General features: G+C 47.0%; 1 protein-coding gene across 1 annotated transcript; it reads right to left on the reverse strand.

The window, feature by feature from the left end:
• Window positions 1-2,982: 2,982 nt before the first annotated feature.
• LOC142488140 (histamine H3 receptor-like) lies at window positions 2,983-11,474 on the reverse strand. Its single transcript, XM_075588512.1, has 4 exons — window positions 11,395-11,474; window positions 10,678-10,769; window positions 9,655-9,821; window positions 2,983-4,723 (listed from the first exon to the last, which is right to left on the reverse strand). Exons 1-4 carry the CDS (start codon window positions 11,472-11,474, stop codon window positions 3,938-3,940), a joined length of 1,125 nt encoding a protein of 374 aa, XP_075444627.1. The 3' UTR covers window positions 2,983-3,937.
• Between the last annotated feature and the right edge of the window lie 13,310 nt (window positions 11,475-24,784).

The following is a 24,784-nucleotide window of genomic DNA, read 5'->3' on the forward strand; positions in this document are numbered from 1 at the left end:
TCAAACATCCTGGAACTAAAATCAGCTTGAAAACCCAGCCGCGACCGCTACGTTCAGTTCTCAAAATTTGGCCTTAAAAAATGGGACATAGAAAATATTCTGGGTTGTTTTTTCTGAAGCCGGTGCTCTGCTATTCACGTAGAGGCCTCTTTTACCACTTTCAAAAACCCCGTCGCTGTTTTGACGCTTGAGAATCTCTCGGCTGATTGGCTGCAAGGTTTTTTATAGTATTTTGGAACTAATTCCCAAAATACTACAGACAATCACTGCTTGGGAACTTTCTTACCAGCCAATCAGAGCAATGTGAGTCCTATGAAGCCGGGCAAGCGGGGATTCTGAATTAGCCATGGGCATGCACAAGTTTGTCACCTTAGCCACTTGCTATTCAGAAGCCCCACGCTTGGTTAGGCTCCTCCAAGTCTGGTCGGGCAAATGGTAGTCCGGAGAACTTCCATTCATCCCAGGATGTGGGTACTTGAGGCCTTCCCTCCTGCCCAAATGGTCTTCACACCTCAGGCATCCTCTGTGGCTTTCATGTCCAATTTCTAAGTAGACTCACTGGCACCAAGTTGGCAGCCCCGTGGCTCACTCAGAACATTGGTTCTGAGAGTCAAAGCTCATAATACCGTGCACAACAGTACATACCATATTAAACAACTATTAATAAAATATAATGTTATATGTCCTAAATCTCTGGGTATGCGGAATAGAATAAAAAGCTGCACTTTATTTTCTATTAGCCTATATTCCCCACACACTATAAACTAAACTTTGGATTGGACTTTAAAAAGCCCCTAACAACTTAATCTATGGTTGGAAAACCCATGAACCCCTCCCTATATAGGTTCTTGGTGACCTGGGCAGTAAATGGGTATCCTCCTTAACTTAGGTACCCCTTATAGTAACAGGGACCTGTAACGGGGGACTTGTCCCTGTTCAAAAATGTGCCTCTAATCCAGCAGTGTGGTGGTTAACTGCTGATAGTCAATTAACCAAACACCATCTGGCTGATTAGAGGTTTGTTAGAAAAGCCTGCCTTTGAGACAGGAAGAGAGATTCCTGAGTCTCACAATTGGGGGGACTGACCAGAGGAACGGCTGTCTTGAGCTGCAGAAGGACTGGACTGTATGCTGATAGCAAGACAAGGGGACCAGACCTCAAAACCTGGACAGACATTGCTGTAGCACACAAAGGTGCTTACCCAAGAGAGCAGAGAGGACTTCCCCTACAGCTTCAGGAGACAGACAAGACTTTCTTTTGGAACTGTTATATAGCTGTATATATGTTTATATTTTGGGGCTGGTAAATAGCTTAGCTAACCAACCCAGTCAGAGAGGGCTGAGCTACATGTGTAGATAGTCTCCAAAATGGAGATAGGTTTTTGTTTGGCTTATTTTCATATTTTTTGCTGTGTTTAAAGGGACAGGCGCAATAAAGCCTAATTTTAATTTCCCCTTAAAAACAGTCTCCATTGCGTACCTCTGAACACGTCTCTTATAGGACCCTTTGCACCATTAAGGCTAAGGCCCCGCTGCCTCAGTCAGCGTGCCCACACTGCACCTGCTACCTGCGGTCTGTAGGGAGCTGGAGCGGGAGGGGGCGTGGTTTGAGCAGAGGGTCCATCTGTTCGTCCGTCCCCCCCACCCCCCCCCACACACACAGCTTCCCTCCCGCAGCTCCTTCCCTGCTCACCTCCACTCACACACTCACACAGGCAAATACACACGGGGGGGTGAATCGGAGCAAGGGGGGAAATCGGAATGGGGAGGATCGGAGCAGGGGGGAATCGGAAGAGGGATCGGAGCAGAGGGGGGAAATCAGAACGGGGGGTGAATCGGAAGGGGGGACGGAGCAGAGGGGGAATCGGATTGGCTGCTGGGATCCAATCCGTGATTGGTTCCCTTGCATGCCACGTGACACGGCACTCGCCGAAATCACAAGCTCCTTGTAGCTCCGGCTGGCTGACGCGTCAGCCACGCCGGAAGGATCCAGCGGGGACAACCAGAACGGGCCGCAGCGGGACCAAAGCCTTACCTTTCTGGGCTGTGCTGAAACAGGGAACCCTAGCGGTGAGTCGCACATGCATTTTCAAGGGGAGTTATTGCCGGAACAATGTGCCTATATGTTTCCGGGAATCAAGCATGATTCTCAGGTACATTTTTGGGGTATCCAGCAACTCTGGACCCCGACTACTAGACACATTCTAAAAATATTTTCTCCTCAAAACCCCCATTGAAACTCATACCCTAGCAATACCTGCTTGCTGGCATCCCTGGAAAGGTAAAAACATAAAAATGATTTATTATCACATAATAATAATAATAGCATGTTCTTCTATAGCGCTGCGAGTTATACGCAGCGCTTTACAGAGACATTTTGCAGGCACAGGTCCCTGCGCCGTGGAGCTTACAATCTATGTTTTTGATGCCTAATGCACAGGGAGATAAAGTGACTTTCCCAAGGTCACAAGGAACCAACACTGGGAATTGAACCAGGCTCCTCTGCAACAATCTCAGTGTCGATCAGTGTCTTTACTCACTGAGCCGCTCCTTCTCCCATAATTGGGATAATAATAATTACATGTCATGAAAATACAATGGTTAGGCTCAAGAGCTGACACTCTTGAACCCCAAAACATGGATCAGAGATAACCAAACAGATTTAACCTTTATTTGAGAGCCTGGTTACCTCCTCGCCATGGAGGTGGGTACTACCAGCAAACTAGGGCGAGAGGCCCCGGTGGAAGGAACTCTATTCAACATTATAACATAAAAGGGATGTCCCTGTGTTAATCTTAGCCTGTCAGACTGCAATGGATAGAAGATGAAGGGATAATGCCTCATTTACACTATGCTCCTTACGGGAGAAAGCACAACTTAATGTTATATTAGTGTTCGTTGAGAAAACAGCACCACTATTTGGGGATAGGACATATGAGAGGTAAATAATCACACACATTATTATTTCTATATGTGTCTTTATTATTGTTGAGATAGTAGCTTGTTATTAATTATTTCTAACTGCAATAGAGCCTGCACTTTAACTATTTTTCAACATTTCACCTCTGGGCCCCCTCGCTTAGTTTGTGTCAATACATTTCAATAGAACACTCTTATGTGAACACAGCAAAGAAAATACTGGATCAGAGATTGGAAGCTAAGAACTCAAGGTCAAGATGGGTAATATATCTTGGTTGGGCCTCCTACTGTGGAGACAAGGTATAATTACAGACAAATAAGTTGAACAGGAAAAAGCCAGCTTGATACAATGTAGCAGGACTAGACTCTAACAAACTTTAGAAAATATTATTATTGATAAAGGGTTGTGGTCAAAATGCATGGCTAATATAACATGTATCACATAGTAATGAAAAGTGTATACGTTTGATTGTTTTCATTAATTTCTTTGTCATCGTCTTTTCATTCTGCAGTCACCCTATGCTTCTTGTGCAGTAATAACATTTTAAACTGAAAAAAAACTTTATTTTTAATTGTGACGCTTTCAGTTACACTACAATGGACTGACTCCTTCTACAAAACACTTATTGGACTGGGTGTGTCAGCATCCAGATTAGCAATTGATTAATTATTTTTAATAGATAAGTATATATCTCTGACACTCTTAACATCCCAATAAGCCTAATAGAATTTAGTGCATCTTGGCCAAGGAGAGAAAAAATATCGCTTAAACATTCAATAGAACTTGGCTTTTTACTACTGCTTTGGCTTTTATGTTCTGCATTGTAACTATTACAAATATCTTCTAAATATATGTTATCTGATGATGATCATTATTATTATAACCCCTTCAACATCTCTTCCATTAACCTATCATTATGGATTAAACCAGATAGTGTAGCCTGCCTAACAGAATTCTGTTTTCAGCACATTGCAAACCAATGGAGACAAAGAAAAAATTATTAGGTACAAATAACCATTTAAATTGTAAACTTCTTCCGGCTTATTTGTAAAAAGATTTTGATGAAAGCTTTTCTAAAACTATTGTGGCACAAGGGGTACAGTATAGGGTTAATTGCGGAATTAATCCATAACAACCAGGGTGTCACTTTATACCAGAAAGAATTAGTGCAATATTCATGACAGGCAGCACGAATACTGGCAAAAAATGAGTAGGGAGCCCAACAAATGCCAAAAATACAAACCAGAATCGCTAGAGATTTGGCAACTTTCTTGTCCCTTGAGAGTTTAATAATATTAACATCCCTCTTAATATGTGTTCCACCAGTTTGTGGAGAAAAGGAAGTAATATTACTGCCAAAGCATTCTCTGAGAGAAAGAGAAATATTAACCCTTTTCCGTACAGGTGATTTAATGTCCTTTTTTCCATCTAATTGTGGAGTAGATAGAACAATATTAGTTGCTATGATGTACGGTCTCACAGTTGTTTCCTTTTCTTCAGGAGGAGGAGTAATTGAAGACTGTCTTTTCTTTCTGCTGCGTTTTTGAATGCTCCAGTAAATGCTCAAATTAAAAAATGAAATGCTTATAAGTGGAAGAGCAAAATCAAGTGCTGACGCTCCAAAAATAAAATACCAGCTGTAATAAAATCCTGGGATACAAGAGCTTTCAGGAAAGTCATTTTCACCAACAAAACTTTCCCAGAAAAGAATGGCTGGGCCATACACAAGGAATGACAGTATCCAGACTGCAGCCATCTTAAGAACTGTCTGACTATGTCTTTTTTGTTGAGAGCGATATAACACCTGGCCAAAGAGATCAAAAGTAAATAAGTTTTTATTTTTGTCAAAAAAGCATGAAAAGTAACTATGATTCTTTTAATATCAAATAGATCTTCCATGTAACATAACAGATTAACTGTAGCCAAAATATATAATAATTTTTAAGAGAATGACAGAGCAAATATTAATAATTTACAGAATAGTGTTTATAGTATGCTTTCATTTTAAAAGAATAAAAACAATGTATTTCAATACATTTTTATTTCAATTAAATTCTTTCAAGCCATTCAGACATTTTTGTAAACATCATTACTAAATTAAAGTTTAAAAAAATGCAGGAATAGTATTTATTGCAACTTTAATGTTTGCAATACAGCTACTAATAACATGCCACAATACAAATCTTCAAAAATATATGGAAAGAATAAGAATAATGTAAGATCTTCACTGGCAGAGTGGTCTGTACCGCCTTGAACAGGTCAATATAAATGCCTTTGTACTAAATTCCTAAATTAGTAAAAGTTTGTTATTATATTACTATAATATGCCTTTCTACATTTTCTAATAGCTACAACTTCATTGAATGTTTCTCTTTCTTGCAAACATAATTTGTAACTTACTAGACATGGGGGAATGTCTTTAAATTTGTTTTGCTAAATATTTTTCTTCTTTTTCTGCAAACTTTGCACGTGTCTATAACCTACCAGTGAACCTCAACTTACAGTTCCCCTGTCCTGCAAATAAGGCTGCGTCCCCGCAAGCGTCCCCGCTATGTAAATCCCCACTCACGCAGTGTGCGCGGGCACACACGCTCACCGATGCTCGCGCTTAGGTAACCACAAAAAACTCACTTTCTAGCGCGCTCAACTACCCGCAATCCCCCACCCCCCGCACGCATGCGTAAAAATGCCAGTGCTCATGCTTGGAGCACTCAGCACCAGTGGGGACTCAGCCTAAGGCTGCGTCCAGGGTCAGCACTTAGGCGCTGAGGCGCGCTGACGCTTCTCAGTGAGCTCCTTAGTAGGGGCTTGCGCACGCTTCCGCAAGCGTGCGGAAGCATAGGTCTTATTCAAATTATAGATTTTCGCCCTCACGGGAGCGCAGGGCCAGTCACGTGAGCGGTTCTCCCAATGAGGGCGAACCAGCTCCGTGATGTCACAGCCCCCCCCGACGTGCCCCCGGACGGCGCGCGGACCAAGGCCAGGGAAAGCACCCGCTTTCCCTCAGCCTTCGCACGCCTCCGCACAGCTGCAGTCCTATGGACGCAGCCTTAGAAAGTTAGGCTGCGCTTATAGTGCCGGCTACGGATGACGTCACCCGTCTCCGTAGCCGTTGCAAAAGTTGTCATTTGAGTTTGGGAGACGTCTCTTGCTACAAGGGGAGTGACGGAAGGCAGAGGGGTGGGGACAAGAGCAAGGGGGAAGGCTGAAACAGAGAAGAGTTGTAATTTCTGTTTGTATGCTGAATCTACTTTACTTTTACTTTAAATTACGGGAGAATTTGCTATTTTAAAGTTGTTAATGTAGTGTGTTTCACTTGACAGACACAATCAAACACAGGGCCGCCAACAGAAATCATGGGACCCAGGACAAATAAAAGGAGAAGGGGCCTCCACCCCCCGAACCCATAGCGCACCTACAGTACCACCAAAAAATATTTTTTAGCGCGCAACTTTTACTTAACTGTTTTCTTCTTATTGTAATACGGCAAAAAACATTACACTGCAATCTGTTTATTTTTATATTTTCAACAAATGTGACTGGGTGGGTGACTGAGTGACTGGGTGAGTGGATGAGTGACTGGGTGAGTGAGTGATTGGGTAGGTGGGTGAGTGACTGGGTGAGTGTGTGACTGAGTGACTGGGTGTGTGGGTGACTGAGTGACTGGGTGACTGAGTGACTGGCTGGGTGACTGAGTGACTGGTTGGGTGAGTGACTGAGTGACTGGGTGGGTGGGTGACTGACTGACTTGACTGAGTGGCTGGGTGGGTGAGTGACTTGGGTGACTGGGTGGGTGGGTGACTGAGTGACTGGGTTTGGGTGACTGAGTGAGTTGGTGAGTGACTTAGTGACTGGGTGGGTGAGTGAATGACCGGGTCTGACTGAGTGACTTGGTTGGCTGAGTGACTGGGTGGGTGACTGAGTGACAGGGTGGGTTGGGTGACCCTTGACTGAGTGACTGGGTTGGGTGCCTGGGTGGATGGGTAGGTGGGTGCCTGAGTTACTGGGTGGGTGGGTGACTGAGTTTGAGTGACTGAGTGGGTGACTAAGTAACTGGGTGACTGGGTGGGTGAGTGAGTGACTGCCTGGGTGGGTGACTGACATTGACTGGGAGGGTGCTGCTTCCTTGCCCACCAGATGCTTCCCCCCCTGCCCCTGGTTTCCTCACGACTGCTGCCTGGGGCAGGATGTAGGCTCAGGGGATGCGGGGTGGCGCGGGAGGTAGACAGCTGGGGCGGGGGGGGGCTAATTCCACGGCTGCTGCCCTGGGCAGGAGGCGAGCGCAGAGGGAACTGGGTTGGTTGACGTGGGCTCACCATGGCGCTTCCCCTCTGTCCCATCTTGGGAGGAAGGGTGCGGGGGGAGCGGCCCACAGGCAAAAGGCCGGACACCCTATTCTCCCTGTGCATGCACGCCGGGCCTCGGCTCTGCACATGCGCATGGGAATCGCCACTTTTTTTAAAATAAAATGGGCATGGCCGTGCAGGGGGCCCGGGCGGCTGGGCCCTCTGACTCATGGGGCCCGGGACGCCAACCCCGGCAGATCCCCCTGTTGGCGGGCCTTATCACACAAACATCCCCCTCTCCCTGCACATCACACACACATCCCCCCTCTCCATGCACATTACACACACACACACCCCTCCCTGCACTCACACACACATCCCCCCTCTCCCTGCACTCACACACATCCCCCTCTCCCTGCACATCACACACACACCCCTCCCTGCACTCACACACACATCCCCCTCTCGCTGCACTCACACACATCCCCCCTCTCCCTGCACTCACGCACACATCCCCCTTCTCCCTGCACTCACACACACATCCCCCTCTCCCTGCCCTCACACATATCCCTCTCTCCCTGCACTCACACACACACACACATTCCCCCTCTCCCTGCACATCACACACACACACACACACACACCCCTCCCTGCACTCACACACACATCCCCCTCTCTCTGCACTCACACACACATCCCCCCTCTCTCTGCACTCACACACACATCCCCCCTCTCCATGCACATCACACACACATTCCCCCTCTCCCTGCACATCACACACACACACACACACCCCTCCCTGCACTCACACACACATCCCCCTCTCTCTGCACTCACACACACATCCCACCTCTCCCTGCACTCACGCACACATCCCCCTTCTCCCTGCCCTCACACACACATCCAACTCCTTCCCTGCCCTCACACACCCATCCCCTCTCTCTGCACTCACACACATCCCCCTCTCCGTGCCCTCACACACACATCCCCCTCTCCCTGCACTCACACACACACATTCCCCCTCTCCCTGCACATCACACACACATCCCCCTAGTCCCTGCACTCACACACACACATTCCCCCTCTCCCTGCCCTCACACACACATTCGCCCTCACAGACACATCCCCCTCTCCTTGCACTCACACACATTCCCCTCTCCCTGCACTCACACACACATCGACCCTCTCCCTGCCCTCACACACACACACATTCCCCCTCTCCCTGCACATCACACACACATCCCCCCTCTCCCTGCACTCACATACACATTCCCCCTCTCCCTGCATCAGAAGCTATCTGATTGGTTTCCAGCCTGACACATGGTGAGACAATCCCTGTAAAAATCAAATTCTACTGACTACAGAGATTTAGGTCGCTCCGTCGCGCCTACTATAAGCGCATGCTATGGATTCAATGCATTTGTTTTGGAGCGATGTCGCGTCGCCGGCACTATAAGCGCAGCCTTATACAGTACTATCTAACTTAAGTTTATTATTTTAACCGAAGTTAATAGCAGCAAATAAATATGTCTCATGATATTGACTTAAAACAATGTTAAAGCCTGTCATTTGATGACATGCCATAGAGTAACACATGAATTACAAGCTGCAATGCAACTTCTGATGATAACTAAGTGGCAGTAGCACCTCTATACGAAATGCCAACACAAGATAATGTTCAAAACAATTAATTAACAGTACAGTATTAGATTCATTGTAGGACACCAAGTTCTGCTTTCTTACTTATTCTGACAAGACCAATATATATAAAGTGTGAATACACATGAAGCAATGATACAAAAGCCGTTAGGTCATATAATAATTAGACTTTTTCCATATATGCTTGGGCTATCAACCTTTCATATGATAATTAAATTGCAAACAATACTGCTTGAACAGCTTTATTAATCTCTAACAAGAACATGCTTTATTAATCTCTAACAAGAAAATATGCAGAAATATGGGTGACTATGAATCAAAAACTTATGAATCAAGTCATTCTGAAGTTTTACAGGATTCACATAAAATGTGTATTTCTTGTGTAATAAGCAGCATTAAATGTAAGAATTGTGTTAATAAAGCTGTCTGCACTAATATTTTTGAACAGTCAAAATATATATCTCAACATACAAACTTTGATGCAATCTATAATAAAGGTTATGTTAAGATTTTGTAATAAAAAGAAAATAAAATATAAAGAAAACAATTGATATGACCTGATTGTGAAACTCAAGAAGGCATAGTGGTAATACATTTTAATAATTTACCTAATATTCTAATGTACTGATATTTAGCTAATTTCAGATTCTGTATGCACACATATACTCTTCCCTGAAGTAGACACACAAGAGATTACGTCTCCACTACGCGAACAGTAATGTGGTATCATATTCTGTACCTGGAGATCACAAAGCAAAAATAAACAGTGAGAAAAGAGAGGCATACTTACAGCCATAGTGACAGAAAGGAATCTGTCATAACTGATAAGTGCAACATTAAATGCAGAGGCAGTGCACATCGTGTAATCCGCAATTAACCATAGTTTGCAGAGAAATCTTCCAAGTCTCCACTTCCCAGTCAAAAAATATGGTACATACAAGGAGAGGCTGAATGCACCTGGAAAGATTGAAGATATAAACAAGTGTAAAAACCTGATGTTGTTTTCCATATTCAGTTTTTGGAATGAACATTGCAGCTAACTCATTCGAAATAGCTGCATATATTACTTTTATATAGAGAAGAGTAACAAATGTATGCGTCTTGATCTGCCAATTTCCAAAATTGATTTTCATGTGTTGTGGAGCACGTGTGAACTTTTTTTGTTACTAAAATGTTTTAATTTCAAGAAATTATTGTTTCTACATAGTGCAAGAAGTATACACCAAAAAGCACTAATACGTGGTTGGGCTTATTTCACATATTTACTGTAAATACAGTTAGAATAATTAGTGCTGTGCTTCTTAATAAGCTACCCAAAATAAAGCTAGGAACAGAACCTTCATTCAGATAGTCACTTTATAGAAACCCCCCATTTATAACATAAGTAAGACAACACAGATGCAGCGGCCGTTATTCGAACACTTCACGTGTTATATACCTCGGAATACCCACGTCATCGAGCGGGATTTCTTCCAACCGTACCGCCTTAAGACGCGAGAGCAGAAAATGGTTCTGGTTCTGTTTTTTAAACACCTGAAATTGACACAGTAGCACAGTACTGTACACATTACAATTCATTCATTTCATTGCATTTCATTGCACACAAAGAAACAGAATCCATGAAATTCAAACAAAGCAACCGCGATAAACACGTGTGCCTGGGGCGATTGGCGGCGTTAATGCCGTGTGGAATACAACAGTGCACACATAAAACGGCTCCGTGATTTGTTCGAATGACGGCCGCTGCATCTGTATACTGTACATTTAGTGCTACGTCAAAGATATTTTAAAGACGACTGTAGCAAAAACTTACCTATCAAAAAATCACAAATCGCCAGGTTAAGAAGAAAGAAGTTACCCTGGTTTCTGAGTCTCTTGTCCACAATGAAAGCTAAAATAACAAGACTGTTGCCCAGAACGGTGAGTAAAATTAATAAAGATATGAGCACAATTACCAAGACTTTTATACCTTCTGAAAATTGCATTTCCAACCCACCATTCTCAACAACTAGAAACAAATATCCATTAGTTGTATTGATTTCTTTGAAAGTTTGCATGCTAAATAAAAAGTAAAAAAATCCTCCAGTGCAAAGAGTTTCAGGAGAAAAACGGAAACAATTGTACAATGTTGATTAGTTAAAGTGGACTCATATGACTGACCCATCAGTTCAATCAGCTTATTTTAAGGAAATATATGATTAAATGATTTGAATTAAACGTTACGTTTAATTAAACGAATTAAACGTTACGTAACAAACGTTACGTCTTCTGGGTTTTTTTTGTGTGTCCACCTAAACTATGAAACCCAGAAAGGTCGGTTCTAGGACTGATGATGTTTATCACTGCAATTAGTCACATGCAGCACACAGTATGCAGTGCCTTGTATCAGTGCCTTTTATAGGAGCCGTGAAGGACGAGTTTGTCCTGTCTCTATATTTAGTATCGTTAATATACACTTTAATAAATCCAATGTGGATTAAACCGACTTCACACAGCTGTTTTCCCTGTTGGCTTTAAATGCCTAATTTACTTTTCTCCCAGTGTCTTGTGAACAATTTCTTTCCCATGGCCCTTTTCATTATCTTCCCCATGGCCCTTTTTCATTAGCATACTTAATTCTAATTATGTTGAGGAATCCTGTGTCACATTTGCAGTGACATGTAAGTCATTTTGATTTCACTTCTGCTATTATTTCTATAGTATAGTGTTTATCAACATATACCTTTCTAACAATACAAATGTCCACTCTCTAACAGAGCATGTGGATATATGGCCTTACTATTCTGGAGGCCAGGGTCATGTGTAAGATGATTAGCCCAGATAGGTTCAACTCGGCCCTCTTTTCAAAGCACAAGAAGTCCTGTATCTTTTCTTCACTTTATTTGGGGAAAGCAGCATAAAAGACAGGCACTTGTGAAGAGATGTTGGTGTTTAGATAATGTCTCTCTGTGGGTGCTTTGTAGTCAAGGACAGGTGAAAAGGGTAATCCTGCCACTAGAGCAGTTACAGCAGGTACTCACTCAGCCAGTGGTGAAGGTGGAAAAGGAAGTCCCAATGTATGCTGGGTAGCAAGATAGCCTGGGGACAGACCATCTGTGGGCAGAGCAGAGGGGGAGAAAGCAGACTAGCTCATTTGAGAGAAAGGCTGGGGCTGCTATAGCAATTCACTGAAATGTCTAAGGGAGCCACAACATGTAGCAATAATGTTGCATTTTCTCACACAGCAAGCTGCTGGGACAGGGGAAAATGACAGGCAACTGAACAAGGGAGAAATGAATCCCATAAACTAAAGGAGAGACAGAGGAATATGGAATCTAGTTCCAGGACACTCCCCGTCTGGTATCTGAATATACCACTATATTCTAGGTATATGTGGAACATATGTGCAATATAACATAACATACCGATGCAAAGTTCATGTCCACATAATGATGGGATACTGGCCGGTACCACCAGCTTGAAGTCCTTTGCCATCTCGGTAAGGTAGGTGGATGCACAGCTCTAGGTTAGCTTGATGCACCACAATGTCTCTCAGAGTCCACAGAACTGGTAGTCAGTTCTTCCTTGTTATAGTCCGATTTAGGCATTAGGAGGATTGTCTCTGTGATATGTAAATCTGCTATCATTTGGTCTTGGCTTTTGCCTCGCAGCATTCGGCACCTAAAACGTTTGTGGAGATTACTGGCCACGCACCTTTTCATGCCAACGCCAAATGCCCGCCGCCCTAATAGCGCCTTCGGTGAAGTGTCGTCCCTGATGCATGACTTGTTCGTGGTAGTAGCGCACCAACAAAGTAGCGATGTGATGCCGGCCAGGGATGATAAGAGGATTGCTTTCCTCCCTGCTCAGTTGGGACTTGTTGAGGCGGCCTCCTACTCTCATGAGGCCGTCATCGTCGATGAAGGGATTCAACTTCCAAAGTGGGCTGTTTTTGGAAACACACTTCCCTCCACGAATGCAATTGACCTCTTCCTCATACGTTTCTCTCTGAACATGACAGAGAACAGTTTCCTTAGCCCTTGCGACTTCCTCCATGGTGCGCAACTCTTTGCAGATGTGCCAGCCGTGGCAGCCGGTAGTTTAACCATCTGGTGTCTGATGGAAGGAGAAGGCTGTATGCCTGAGATGGGCTACTGCTCGCAGAAGGGCTGTCCACCTTGAGAAGCGATGGAATCGATGTGATCCGAATGCTTTTCTGTGCAATACATTGGTGAGTAACACGGATACTTGTGGGGGCCTTATCTCCGTATCCTTCTCGGGGTCCACGAGTTCAAAGTCGCCAACTGGGGTTGGTGGCGTTTACGCAAGCTGCGCAAGAAACGTTGGTCCTGTGAGCCATGACGTGTTCTGTAGTTGTGATGCGGGTACTGATCTGGTGGCGTGATCTGCAGGATTTTGATCTGTGGGCACGTGGTGTCATTGTTCTGGTTGGGTTGACTTCCTGATTCTTTCTACACGGTTGGCCACGTATACGTAGAATCTCCTTTTCTTGTTGTATATGTAGCCCAGTACCACCTTGCTATCTGTGTAGAATCTGACGGCATCTGGTTTGCTGTCCATCTCGTTCTCAATGAGCTCCGCCAGTTCTACTGCTAACACTGCACCACATAGCTCGAGTCTGGGTATAGTATGGGCGGGTTGTGGCGCCAGCTTAGCCTTGCCAAGGATGAACCTGACGTGGTAACTTCCACCCACGTCTGTGGTTTTTAGGTAGGCCACTGCTGCTATAGCCTTTGTGGAGGCATCTGAGAATACGCAAAGCTCTTTGCTGTGTGCGGCGGTGAGAGATATAGGTGAGTAGGGGCGTGGGATCTGAAGTTGCTCGAGGGCCTTCAAGGAGTACTTCCACGTCTCCCACTCTTTCCGTTTTTCTGGGGTTAGTGGGGTGTCCCATTCCTGCTTTTCGAAGGACATTTCTCTGAGAAAAGACTTCCCTTGTATAGTGACAGGAGCCACGAAGCCTAGCGGAGCGTAAAGACTGTTAACGGTGGACAGGACTCCGCAACGTGTGTAAGGTTTTTCTTCAATGGCTACCTGGAACATAAAGGTATCTGTTTTAAGATTCCGGCTTATCCCCAGGCTCCGCTGTATGGGAGGCGTGTCGGTCCCCAGATCCAAATTCTTGAGATCGTTTGCTTGATCATCTGCGTGGAACGCCTTCATCACTATGGCACTATAGGAAGCTATTTTGTGCAATCTTAGGGTGGCATTTGCTAACATCTTTTGTGTCCTTTTGAGTAGATCTATGGCTTCTTCTTCGGTGGGAACTGATTTTAATCCGTCGTCCACATAGAAGTCTCTTTCGACGAAGTTCCTGGCGTCTTTCCCGAACTCTGCTTCTCCATCTTGGGCCATTCTTCTGAGGCCATAGGCAGCCACCGCAGGTGATGGGCTGTTCCCAAAGACATGTACTTTCATGCGGTACTCTGTGATTTCGTTTTCTATGACGTCATCTTGGTACCACAGGAATCTTAGGTAGTTACGGTTGTCTTCTCGCACAAGGAAGCAGTAGAACATCTGTTGAATGTCTGCTGTTATGGCGATTGGCTCCTTGCGGAAGCGGATCAACACTCCCAGAAGACTGTTTGTCAGATCCGGCCCGGTGAGGAGAACATCGTTTAGGGAGACTCCCTGATGCTGAGCACTGGAGTCGAATACCACTCGAATTTGGCCAGGTTTCTGGGGGTGGTAGACACCAAACGACGGGAGGTACCAGCACTCTTCGCCTTCTCTCAGAGGGGCGTCGACTCTGCATGGCCACTGTGGAAGATTTTCTGCATGAAGACCACAAAGTGTTCCTTGGTCTCCTGTTTCCTTTGTAGGCTACAGCGAAGCGAAGCGAGCCTAGACATGGTGTGGTCTCTGTTGTTTGGGAGGTGTCTTCTTGGCGAGCGGAAAGGTAGTGGGGCCACCCAACTGCCTAATTCATCCTTGAAGAGCTCCTTATCCATTAACCTCAAGAATTCTTTATCTTCCATTGATGGCGCCTGTTTGTCGTCGTCCTTTGTTGTCTGGAACACTGTACTCCCTAGGTCATTGGGGTATTTTTCTGTCACAAGCGCGTCTCCGTAGTTCCTTTTGGTCTCGAGCTTCTCGTGGACTTGGAAGTGGTTCGGACAGGGTTTGAAGTGGGATGTACGACCGTTCTCCAACAAGTTTGTTCGTAGGGCGTCTACGTTGTCGGGTCCTCGTATCCTGTCTATGCATACTTCTCCTACTACCACCCATCCTAGATCGAGCCTTTGAGCGCTTGGGCCGTTGTGGTCCCCGTTTTGCTGTTCGCGGATCTTGTGTGCTCTCATGATGTCCCTGCCAAGTAGCAGCATGATCTGGGCACCTTCATCTAGTGATGGGATACGATCGGCATTAGCTTTTAGATGGGGATGGTGTCGCGCCACGTCTGGTGTGGGGATCTCGCTCCTATCTTCTGCCATGTGATTGCACTCGATGTGTGTGGGAAGGGGCATGTTCACTTTGCCGTCTATTGAGCATATGGTGCAGCCATTCAATCTTCTCCCTGTAGTCTCCATTCGCCCTGCACACATTCTGAGAGTGTAAGGAGAAGCGCTATCTTGTATGTTAAACATGTCGAAGAATTCTGACCTGACCACCGATTGGTTGCTCTGGTCGTCGATGATTGCATACATCCTTTTAGCTCTTTGGGGTTGTCCCTCTGGGTGCACTGCTAGCAGACATATTTTAGAGCAAGATCTACCGTCGCTTCCTTCTCCACATACCTCTGTGCATTTGGACACTACCGACGTCGTGGGTGGTGTATCTCCCACTTCTTCCTCGCCGCCCTGCATTGTCGAAGGGTTAGGGGCTTTGCTTGATTTGGCTTCATAGCTTCCGGGTGTAAAGTGGCTAAGTGCCTGTCGCTTTCGCACTCTGTGCATTTCATAGCTTCTTTGCAGTCCTTGAACAAATGAGTTGTGGAAGCACAACATTTGAAACAAGCTCCCCATTCCTTGAGTAAGTTCTTTCGCTCCTCTATGGGTTTCATCCTGAATCTGATACACTTGTTAAGCGGATGCGGCCTTTTGTGTATAGGGCATTCTTTGTCAAGGTCCCTTGGTTTCTTGTCCCTGACGGCCGCCTGGCCGGGACTCGTGTGGGTCATAGGGGGCACGTCCGTCCTATGGACCGAGATGGGTGTTCTGGTGTCCTTGTTTCTCGCTGCTGACCTTTCGTTCCTCGGGTAGATGGCACTAGATGTGGTCTGTGCCCCTAAGATGAAGCTGGGGCCGTTCCTCGTCCTTGCTGCTTCGCGAATGAAGCTCAAGAAAACTGAGAATGGGGTGTAGGCGACTTGCTTCTCCCTTTTGTATCTGGAGCCTTGTGAAATCCATCTTTCTTGGAGGTTGTAGGGTAGCTTCTCCAGGATGGGTCTCACTCCACGAGCTGAGTCCAAGACGTTGAGAACTGTTAAGGAATGGTCTTTCCTTGCAAACTCCAGCTCTTGCAGCAGGTCCCTGAGCTCTCGTAACTTCGAGTAATCTTTAGTTGTGATCTTGGGGAAGCTGTCGACTCTTTTGAAGAGCGAATCCTCGACTGCTTCGGGGCTACCGTAGCACTCTTCTAGCCTTTCCCACACTAGGTCAAGAACTACTTGGGGTTGGTTCGCGTTTGCCGCTCGAAGTCTATTCGCGTGCTCCCTGGATTCGTTCCCCAGGAACTTGAATAGCAGGTTGAGCTCTTCCCTTGCTGAGAAGTCCAAGCTGTTGATTGCGTCCTTGAACGTGAACTTCCACGTCCGGAAGTTCTCAGGGCGGTCGTTGAAGCTGATGAGTCCTGTTTGCACCAGGTCACGCCGGATCATGTACTTGGCTATGTCTGTCAGGCCTAAGGCATCGGCGTGTTGGTCGTGTTATGAGGTAGTTGCTGGGAGGGTCCGTGCGGTCGCCTCTTCCTTGGCGTGGACGCGTGGTGGCTGCTGGTCGGTGTGAGGGGCTGTGTTCTCCCGTGTGGGTGTACCTGGATTGCGAGCCTGTTGTGGTGCATCCGTGTGCGCGCTGGCGTGTGGATCACTGTTGCGGCTGTGGCTATCCCTAACAGCATGTCCCACTGAAGGAACAGTGTCTTCTCCTCGTGGAGCTAGCAAGTCTTCGGTGTCTGTGGAGTCACTCCCTCTGTGTTGAGATGGCGCACTGGTGTTTACACTGAAGAGGCTCCTTACGTAGTCTTCAGTGCGTTGGATTGGATCCTCTCAGGCTATCCGTCTGTACGGTAGCTCCCCGCCATCCTGTCTCGCAGCTGCTTCTAAGATTTCGGCTTGGGCTATGGCGGTAGCGGAGTCCTCCTCTTTGCTTAGATCTTCTAGATCCGCGTCCAATTCGGCCTTTCTACACGCAGCGGCGGCATCGGTAGCAGCGGCGGCGGTAGCGGCGGCGCTAGCAGCGGCGGCGGCGTTGGCAGCAACGGCGTTAGCAGCGGCGGCGTTGGCAGTGACGGCGTTGGCAGCGGCGGCATTGGCAGCGACGGCGTTCTGCTCCTCCTCTTCTATGCGCGCTTTTTCTGCCCTTACGGCTGCCTCTCTCCGACTATATTCGGCCCTGGCACATGCCTAATTTAGCACGGCGCGCTTCAATGTCAGTCTCATATTTTTTGTGGGCCTTTTGTGTCAGTGTAACTGTCCGTTTAGGCCTTGCGTCTGTCCGCGCCTGTTGCAGTTGCGCAGTGGTCTCTGTGTCTGTGTCATCCCTCTCCTGCGTGATATCTGGGGAGGCTCTGAGTTCTGCCATGCTGTAGGTGTGTGTAGGCCTATAGCCAGTGCGTGTGGCATGCGGTCTTTTACCTGTGTCAGTGATGGGCGACTGTCTCAGATGATGCCGAGCGGTGTCCTGCAGCGTTCAGCGTAGGGGTAGCTGTACTCACAGGTGTCCGGTGGCTCTGCCGGTGTCCTAGCGGTGTCCGGTGACGTGGCCCTTGGTGGCGCTGGCCATGGGAACATGCGCAGGGTAAGGTGAGATGGTAATCCCTTACTATGGAGCTGTGCAGGGGGTGGACTCAAAAAGACAGAGAAGGCAATCAAGGCTCTATGGACTTTCTGTCTGCAAAGCTGCGTGTGCAGTGTAAGCTGCTTGCTGCTTTTCAGTCTGCAGAGACTGCTCTGTGTTATCATAAAGTCTAGAGTAGCAGCTCCTGTAAGTGTCTGTAAGGCACATGGTATCCTTTTCACTATTCTGGAGGCCAGGGTCATGTGTAAGATGATTAGCCCAGATAGGTTCAACTCGGCCCTCTTTTCAAAGCACAAGAAGTCCTGTATCTTTTCTTCACTTTATTTGGGGAAAGCAGCATAAAAGACAGGCACTTGTGAAGAGATGTTGGTGTTTAGATAATGTCTCTCTGTGGGTGCTTTGTAGTTAAGGACAGGTGAAAAGGGTAATCCTGCCACTAGAGCAGTTACAGCAGGTACTCACTCAGCCAGTGGTGAAGGTGGAAAAGGAAGTCCCAATGTATGCTGGGTAGCAAGGTAGCCTGGGGACAGACCATCTGTGGGCAGAGCAGAGGGGGATAAAGCAGACTAGCTCATTTGAGAGAAAGGCTGGGGCTGCTATAGCAACTCACTGAAATGTCTAAGGGAGCCACAACATGTAGCAATAATGTTGCATTTTCTCACACAGCAAGCTGCTGGGACAGGGGAAAATGACAGGCAACTGAACAAGGGAGAAATCAATCCCATAAACTAAAAGAGAGACAGAGGAATATGGAATCTAGTTCCTGGACACTCCCCGTCTGGTATCTGGATATACCACTATATTCTAGGTATATGTGGAACATATGTGCAATATAACATAACATAACGATGCAAAGTTCATGTCCACATAACGATGGGATACTGGCCGGTACCACCAGCTTGAAGTCCTTTGCCATCTCGGTAAGGTAGGTGGATGCACAGCTCTAGGTTAGCTTGATGCACCACAATGTCTCTCAGAGTCCACAGAACTGGTAGTCAGTTCTTCCTTGTTATAGTCCGATTTAGGCATTAGGAGGATGCGATAGGTAAATCTGCCATCCTTTGGTCTTGGCTTTTGCCTCGCAGCATTCGGCACCTAAAACATTTGTGGAGATTACTGGCCACGCACCTTTTCATGCCAATGACCCAAATGCCCGCCGCCCTAATAGCGCCTTTCGGTGAAGTGTCGTCCCTGATGCATGACTTGTTCGTGGTAGTAGCGCACCAACAAAGTAGCGATGTGATGCCGGCCAGGGATGATAAGAGGATTGCTTTCCTCCCTGCTCAGTTGGGACTTGTTGAGGCGGCCTCCTACTCTCATGAGGCCGTCATCGTCGATGAAGGGATTCAACTTCCAAAGTGGGCTGTTTTTGGAAACACTCTTCCCTCCACGAATGCAATTGACCTCTTCCTCATACGTTTCTCTCTGAACATGACGGAGAACAGTTTCCTTAGCCCTTGCGACTTCCTCCACGGTGCGCAACTCTTTGCAGATGTGCCAGCCGTGGCAGCCGGTAGTTTTACCATCTGGTGTCTGATGGAAGGAGAAGGCTATATGCCTGAGATTGGTTACTGCTCGCAGTAGGGCTGTCCACCTTGAGAAGCGATGGAATCGATGTGATCCGAATGCGTTTCTGTGCAATACATTGGTGAGTAACACGGATACTTGTGGGGGCCTTATCTCCGTATCCTTCTCGGGATCCACGAGTTCAAAGTCGCCAACTGGCGTTGGTGGCGTTTCCGCGGGCTGCGCAAGAAACGTTGGTCCTGTGAGCCATGATGTGTTCTGTAGTTGTGATGCGGGTACTGATCTGGTGGCGTGATCTGCAGGATTTTGATCTGTGGGCACGTGGTGCCATTGTTCTGGTTGGGTTGACTTCCTGATTCTTTCTACACGGTTGGCCACGTATACGTAGAATCTCCTTTTCTTGTTGTATATGTAGCCCAGTACCACCTTGCTATCTGTGTAGAATCTGACGGCATCTGGTTTGCTGTCCATCTCGTTCTCGATGAGCTCCGCCAGTTCTACTGCTAACACTGCACCACATAGCTCGAGTCTGGGTATAGTATGGGCGGGTTGTGGCGCCAGCTTAGCCTTGCCAAGGATGAACCTGACGTGGTAACTTCCACCCACGTCTGTGGTTTTTAGGTAGGCCACTGCTGCTATAGCCTTTGTGGAGGCATCTGAGAATACGCAAAGCTCTTTGCTGTGTGCGGCGGTGAGAGATATAGGTGAGTAGGGGCGTGGGATCTGAAGTTGCTCGAGGGCCTTCAAGGAGTACTTCCACGTCTCCCACTCTTTCCATTTTTCTGGATTAGTGGGGTGTCCCATTCCTGCTTTTCGAAGGACATTTCTCTGAGAAGAGACTTCCCTTGTATAGTGACAGGAGCCACGGATCCTAGCGGATCGTAAAGACTGTTAACGGTGGACAGGACTCCGCAACGTGTGTAGGGTTTTTCTTCAATGGCTACCTGGAACGTAAAGGTATCTGTTTTAAGATTCCAGCTTATCCCCAGGCTTCACTGTATGGGAGGCGTGTCGGTCCCCAGATCCAAATTCTTGAGATCGTTTGCTTGATCATCTGCGTGGAACGCCTTCATCACTATGGCACTATTGGAAGCTATTTTGTGCAATCTTAGGTTGGCATTTGCTAACATTTTTTGTGTCCTTTTGAGTAGATCTATGGCTTCTTCTTCGGTAGGAACTGATTTTAATCCGTCGTCCACATAGAAGTCTCTTTCGACGAAGTTCCTGGCGTCTTTCCCGAACTCTGCTTCTCCGTCTTGGGCTGTTCTTCTGAGGCCGTAGGCAGCCACCGCAGGTGATGGGCTGTTCCCAAAGACATGTACTTTCATGCGGTACTCTGTGATTTCGTTTTCTATGACGCCATCTTGGTACCACAGGAATCTTAGGTAGTTACGGTTGTCTTCTCGCACAAGGAAGCAGTGGAACATCTGTTGAATGTCTGCTGTTATGGCGATTGGCTCCTTGCGGAAGCGGATCAACACTCCCAGAAGACTGTTCGTCAGATCCGGCCCGGTGAGGAGAACATCGTTTAGGGAGACTCCCTGATGCTGAGCACTGGAGTCGAATACCACTCGAATTTGGCCAGGTTTCTGGGGGTGGTAGACGCCAAACGACAGGAGGTACCAGCATTCTTCGCCTTCTCTCAGTGGGGGCGCCGACTCTACATGGCCACTGTGGAAGATTTTCTGCATGAAGGCCACAAAGTGTTCCTTGGTCTCCGGTTTCCTTTGTAGGTTACGGCGAAGCGAAGCGAGCCTAGACATGGCGTGGTCTCTGTTGTTTGGGAGGTGTCTTCTTGGCGAGCGGAAAGGTAGTGGGGCCACCCAACTGCCTAATTCGTCCTTGAAGAGCTCCTTATCCATTAACCTCAAGAATTCTTTATCTTCCATTGATGGCGCCTGTTTGTCGTCGTCCTTTGTTGTCTGGAACACTGTACTCCCTAGGTCATTGGGGTATTTTTCTGTCACAAGCGCGTCTCCGTAGTTCCTTTTGGTCTCGAGCTTCTCGTGGACTTGGAAGTGGTTCGGACAGGGTTTGAAGTGGGATGTACGACCGTTCTCCAACAAGTTTGTTCGTAGGGCGTCTACGTTGTCGGGTCCTCGTATCCTGTCTATGCATACTTCTCCTACTACCACCCATCCTAGATCGAGCCTTTGAGCGCTTGGGCCGTTGTGGTCCCCGTTTTGCTGTTCGCGGATCTTGTGTGCTCTCATGATGTCCCTGCCAAGTAGCAGCATGATCTGGGCGCCTTCATCTAGTGGTGGGATACGATCGGCATTAGCTTTTAGATGGGGATGGTGTCGCGCCACGTCTGGTGTGGGGATCTCGCTCCTATCTTCTGCCATGTGATTGCACTCGATGAGTGTGGGAATGGGCATGTTCACTTTGCCGTCTATTGAGCATATGGTGTAGCCATTCACTCTTCTCCCTGTACTCTCCATTCGCCCTGCGCATGTTCTGAGAGTGTAAGGAGAAGCGCTATCTTGTATGTTAAACATGTCAAAGAATTCTGACCTGACCAGCGATTGGTTGCTCTGGTCGTCGATGATTGCATACATCCTTTTAGCTCTTTGGGGTTGTCCCTCTGGGTGCACTGCTAGCAGACATATTTTAGAGCAAGATCTACCGTCGCTTCCTTCTCCACATACCTCTGTGCATTTGGACGCTACCGACATCGTGGGGGGTGTATCTCCCACTTCTTCCTCCCCGCCCTGCTTTGTAGAAGGGTTAGGGGCTTTGCTTGACTTCGGCTTGGGCTATGGCGGCAGCGGCGTCCTTCTCTTTGCTTAGAGCTTCTTGATCCGCGTCCAATTCGGCCTTTCTACGCGCAGCGGCGGTGGCTTTAGCAGTGGCGGCAGTAGCAGCGGCGGCGGCGGCGTTGGCAGCGACGGCGTTAGCAGCGGCGGCGTTGGCAGCGACGGCGTTCTGCTCCTCCTCTTCTATGCGCGCTCTTTCTGTCCTTACGGCTGCCTCTCTCCGACTATATTCGGCCCTGGCACGTGTGGCCTCTGCGGTGGCTCGCGCCTTGGTGGCGTTTGCGCTTGCGCTTGACGCGTGAGATTGCGCTGATCTTGCTGACCTTGATGAGTGCCTGGATGCGCTGGAGCACTGTGATGCGATTTCCAGCAAAAGGTCTTTCCTCTTACTCTCGGCTTCCGTGATAGAGGTTCGCACGCAGCTGTCACATGTCAAGTCAATGTTATGCTGTAAGTCCCTTTCTTGCAGGCTTTCGCCGGTGTTAGTCCTGGCCAAGTAAGTGACCTATGCCTCGGACAGCTCTTGGTAGCGTGCGTGATCTATCTTTAATTGAGTTATTGCCTGTTCGAGCATTTGTACATAATTGCCAGCGCTGGCGACATTGCGTATCCCAAGTGTGGCTGTTTCCAAGGCAAACTCTAATTTAGCGCGGTGCGCTTCAATGTCAGTCTCATATTTTTTGTGGGCCTTTTGTGTCAGTGTGACTGTCCGTTTAGGCCTTGCGTCTGTCTGCGCCTGTTGCAGTTGCGCAGCGGTCTCTGTGTCTGAGTGATCCCTCTCCTGCGTGATATCTGGTGAGGCTCTGAGTTCTGCCATGCTGTAGGTGTGTGTAGGCTTTAAGCCAGTGCGTGTGGCGTGCGGTATTTTACCTGTGTCAGCGATGGGCGACTGTCTCAGATGATGTCGAGCGCTGTCCTGCAGCGTTAATTGTAGGGGTAGCTGTATTCACAGGTGTCCGGTGGCTCTGCCGGTGTCCTGGCGGGTGTCCGGTGGCGTGGCCCTTGGTGGCGCTGGCCGTGGGAACGTGCGCAAGGTAAGGTGAGATGGTAATCCCTTACTATGGAGCTGTGCAGAGGGTGGACTCAAAAAGACAGAGAAGGCAATCAAGGCTCTGTGTGTTATGGACTTTCTGTCTGCAAAGCTGCGTGTGCAGTGTAAGCTGCTTGCTGATTTCAGTCTGCAGAGACTGCTCTGTGTTATCATAAAGTCTAGAGTAGCAGCTCCTGTAAGTGTCTGTAAGGCACACGGTATCCTTTTCACTATTCTGGAGGCCAGGGTCATGTGTAAGATGATTAGCCCAGATAGGTTCAACTCGGCCCTCTTTTCAAAGCACAAGAAGTCCTGTATCTTTTCTTCACTTTATTTGGGGAAAGCAGCATAAAAGACAGGCACTTGTGAAGAGATGTTGGTGTTTAGATAATGTCTCTCTGTGGGTGCTTTGTAGTTAAGGACAGGTGAAAAGGGTAATCCTGCCACTAGAGCAGTTACAGCAGGTACTCCCTCAGCCAGTGGTGAAGGTGGAAAAGGAAGTCCCAATGTATGCTGGGTAGCAAGGTAGCCTGGGGACAGATCATCTGTGGGCAGAGCAGAGGGGGAGAAAGCAGACTAGCTCATTTGAGAGAAAGGCTGGGGCTGCTATAGCAACTCACTGAAATGTCTAAGGGAGCCACAACATGTAGCAATAATGTTGCATTTTCTCACACAGCAAGCTGCTGGGACAGGGGAAAATGACAGGCAACTGAACAAGGGAGAAATGAATCCCATAAACTAAAGGAGAGACAGAGGAATATGGAATCTAGTTCCAGGACACTTACCTTACCCATGTTCTGCTGGAAATATTAGATCAGCTACATACTGTACGTAGCATACGTTATTGCACCCGTTAACGTGATGTATTGCGTTTAAACTGGCAAGTTATTTAACAGTAGTGCTTTAAAAACAAAAGCTAAGGCGATAACACGTGCTATTTTGTGCATTAACCTATGTTAATGTGGGTAATAATGTCTGCTACATCTGTACATGGTTTAATGTGCAAGTATTTAAAAACATTGAATATCTGAGTTTGCTCAACAAAAAGTGGCTAGAGATGTAGCAAAACTACTTGTTTCTATGACCGCGCTAAACCAAGTTTAATTGGCTGGAATTTCTTTGCATGTTGCGGGCCCATGACCGCGGTTGTCCTGTTGCTGCCAAATAGAGTTTTGTACCAGCAGTAGTACTTTGTAGTAATTATAGGTGGTGCTAGTGTGTCTTTAATCTAAATTCAATGTAACCCACCGCTCATACCCATACACGGTTTCAATGCTAAAACAAACGTTATATAACTAAAACGTATTTATAAATTGCAGTATTAATTAATAATTATTTTTTTATTAAAGTAAAATAGATAGAAATAACAAAGACTTTGGGAAATAATGCAATTATCTTACAATCATACAATAATCCAAAATTCTTCTACCAACATCTTCTGGCTGTCTCTTGTACAGTTTCACCTGTAAGATTATCAAGAAAAAATAGAGGAATTAAATAAATTGTGCTGCTGTGTCGGTACACTACTGCGCATGTGTGCTCTATTTAACTTGCATATGCATATGCATTCTATTGAATTTGTGCGCATGTGTAGTACAGGTATATGCCAATTGAATGGATGCATACAGTGATCAACCTTCAGAATCTGCA

The sequence above is a fragment of the Ascaphus truei genome, chromosome 2 (assembly GCF_040206685.1).
Source record: "Ascaphus truei isolate aAscTru1 chromosome 2, aAscTru1.hap1, whole genome shotgun sequence".
Lineage (NCBI taxonomy): Eukaryota > Metazoa > Chordata > Amphibia > Anura > Ascaphidae > Ascaphus > Ascaphus truei.

Coding starts and splice junctions, on each gene's coding strand:
- LOC142488140 (XM_075588512.1), bottom strand. CDS start 11,474: ATGCTAATGAAAAAGGGCCATGGGGAAGATAATGAAAAGGGCCATGGG. Junction 10,770..11,394: donor CACAAGACACTGGGAGAAAA/GTAAATTAGGCA, acceptor TCTGGGCAACAG/TCTTGTTATTTTAGCTTTCA. Junction 4,724..9,654: donor TCCTTTCTGTCACTATGGCT/GTAAGTATGCCT, acceptor CTCTTTGGCCAG/GTGTTATATCGCTCTCAACA.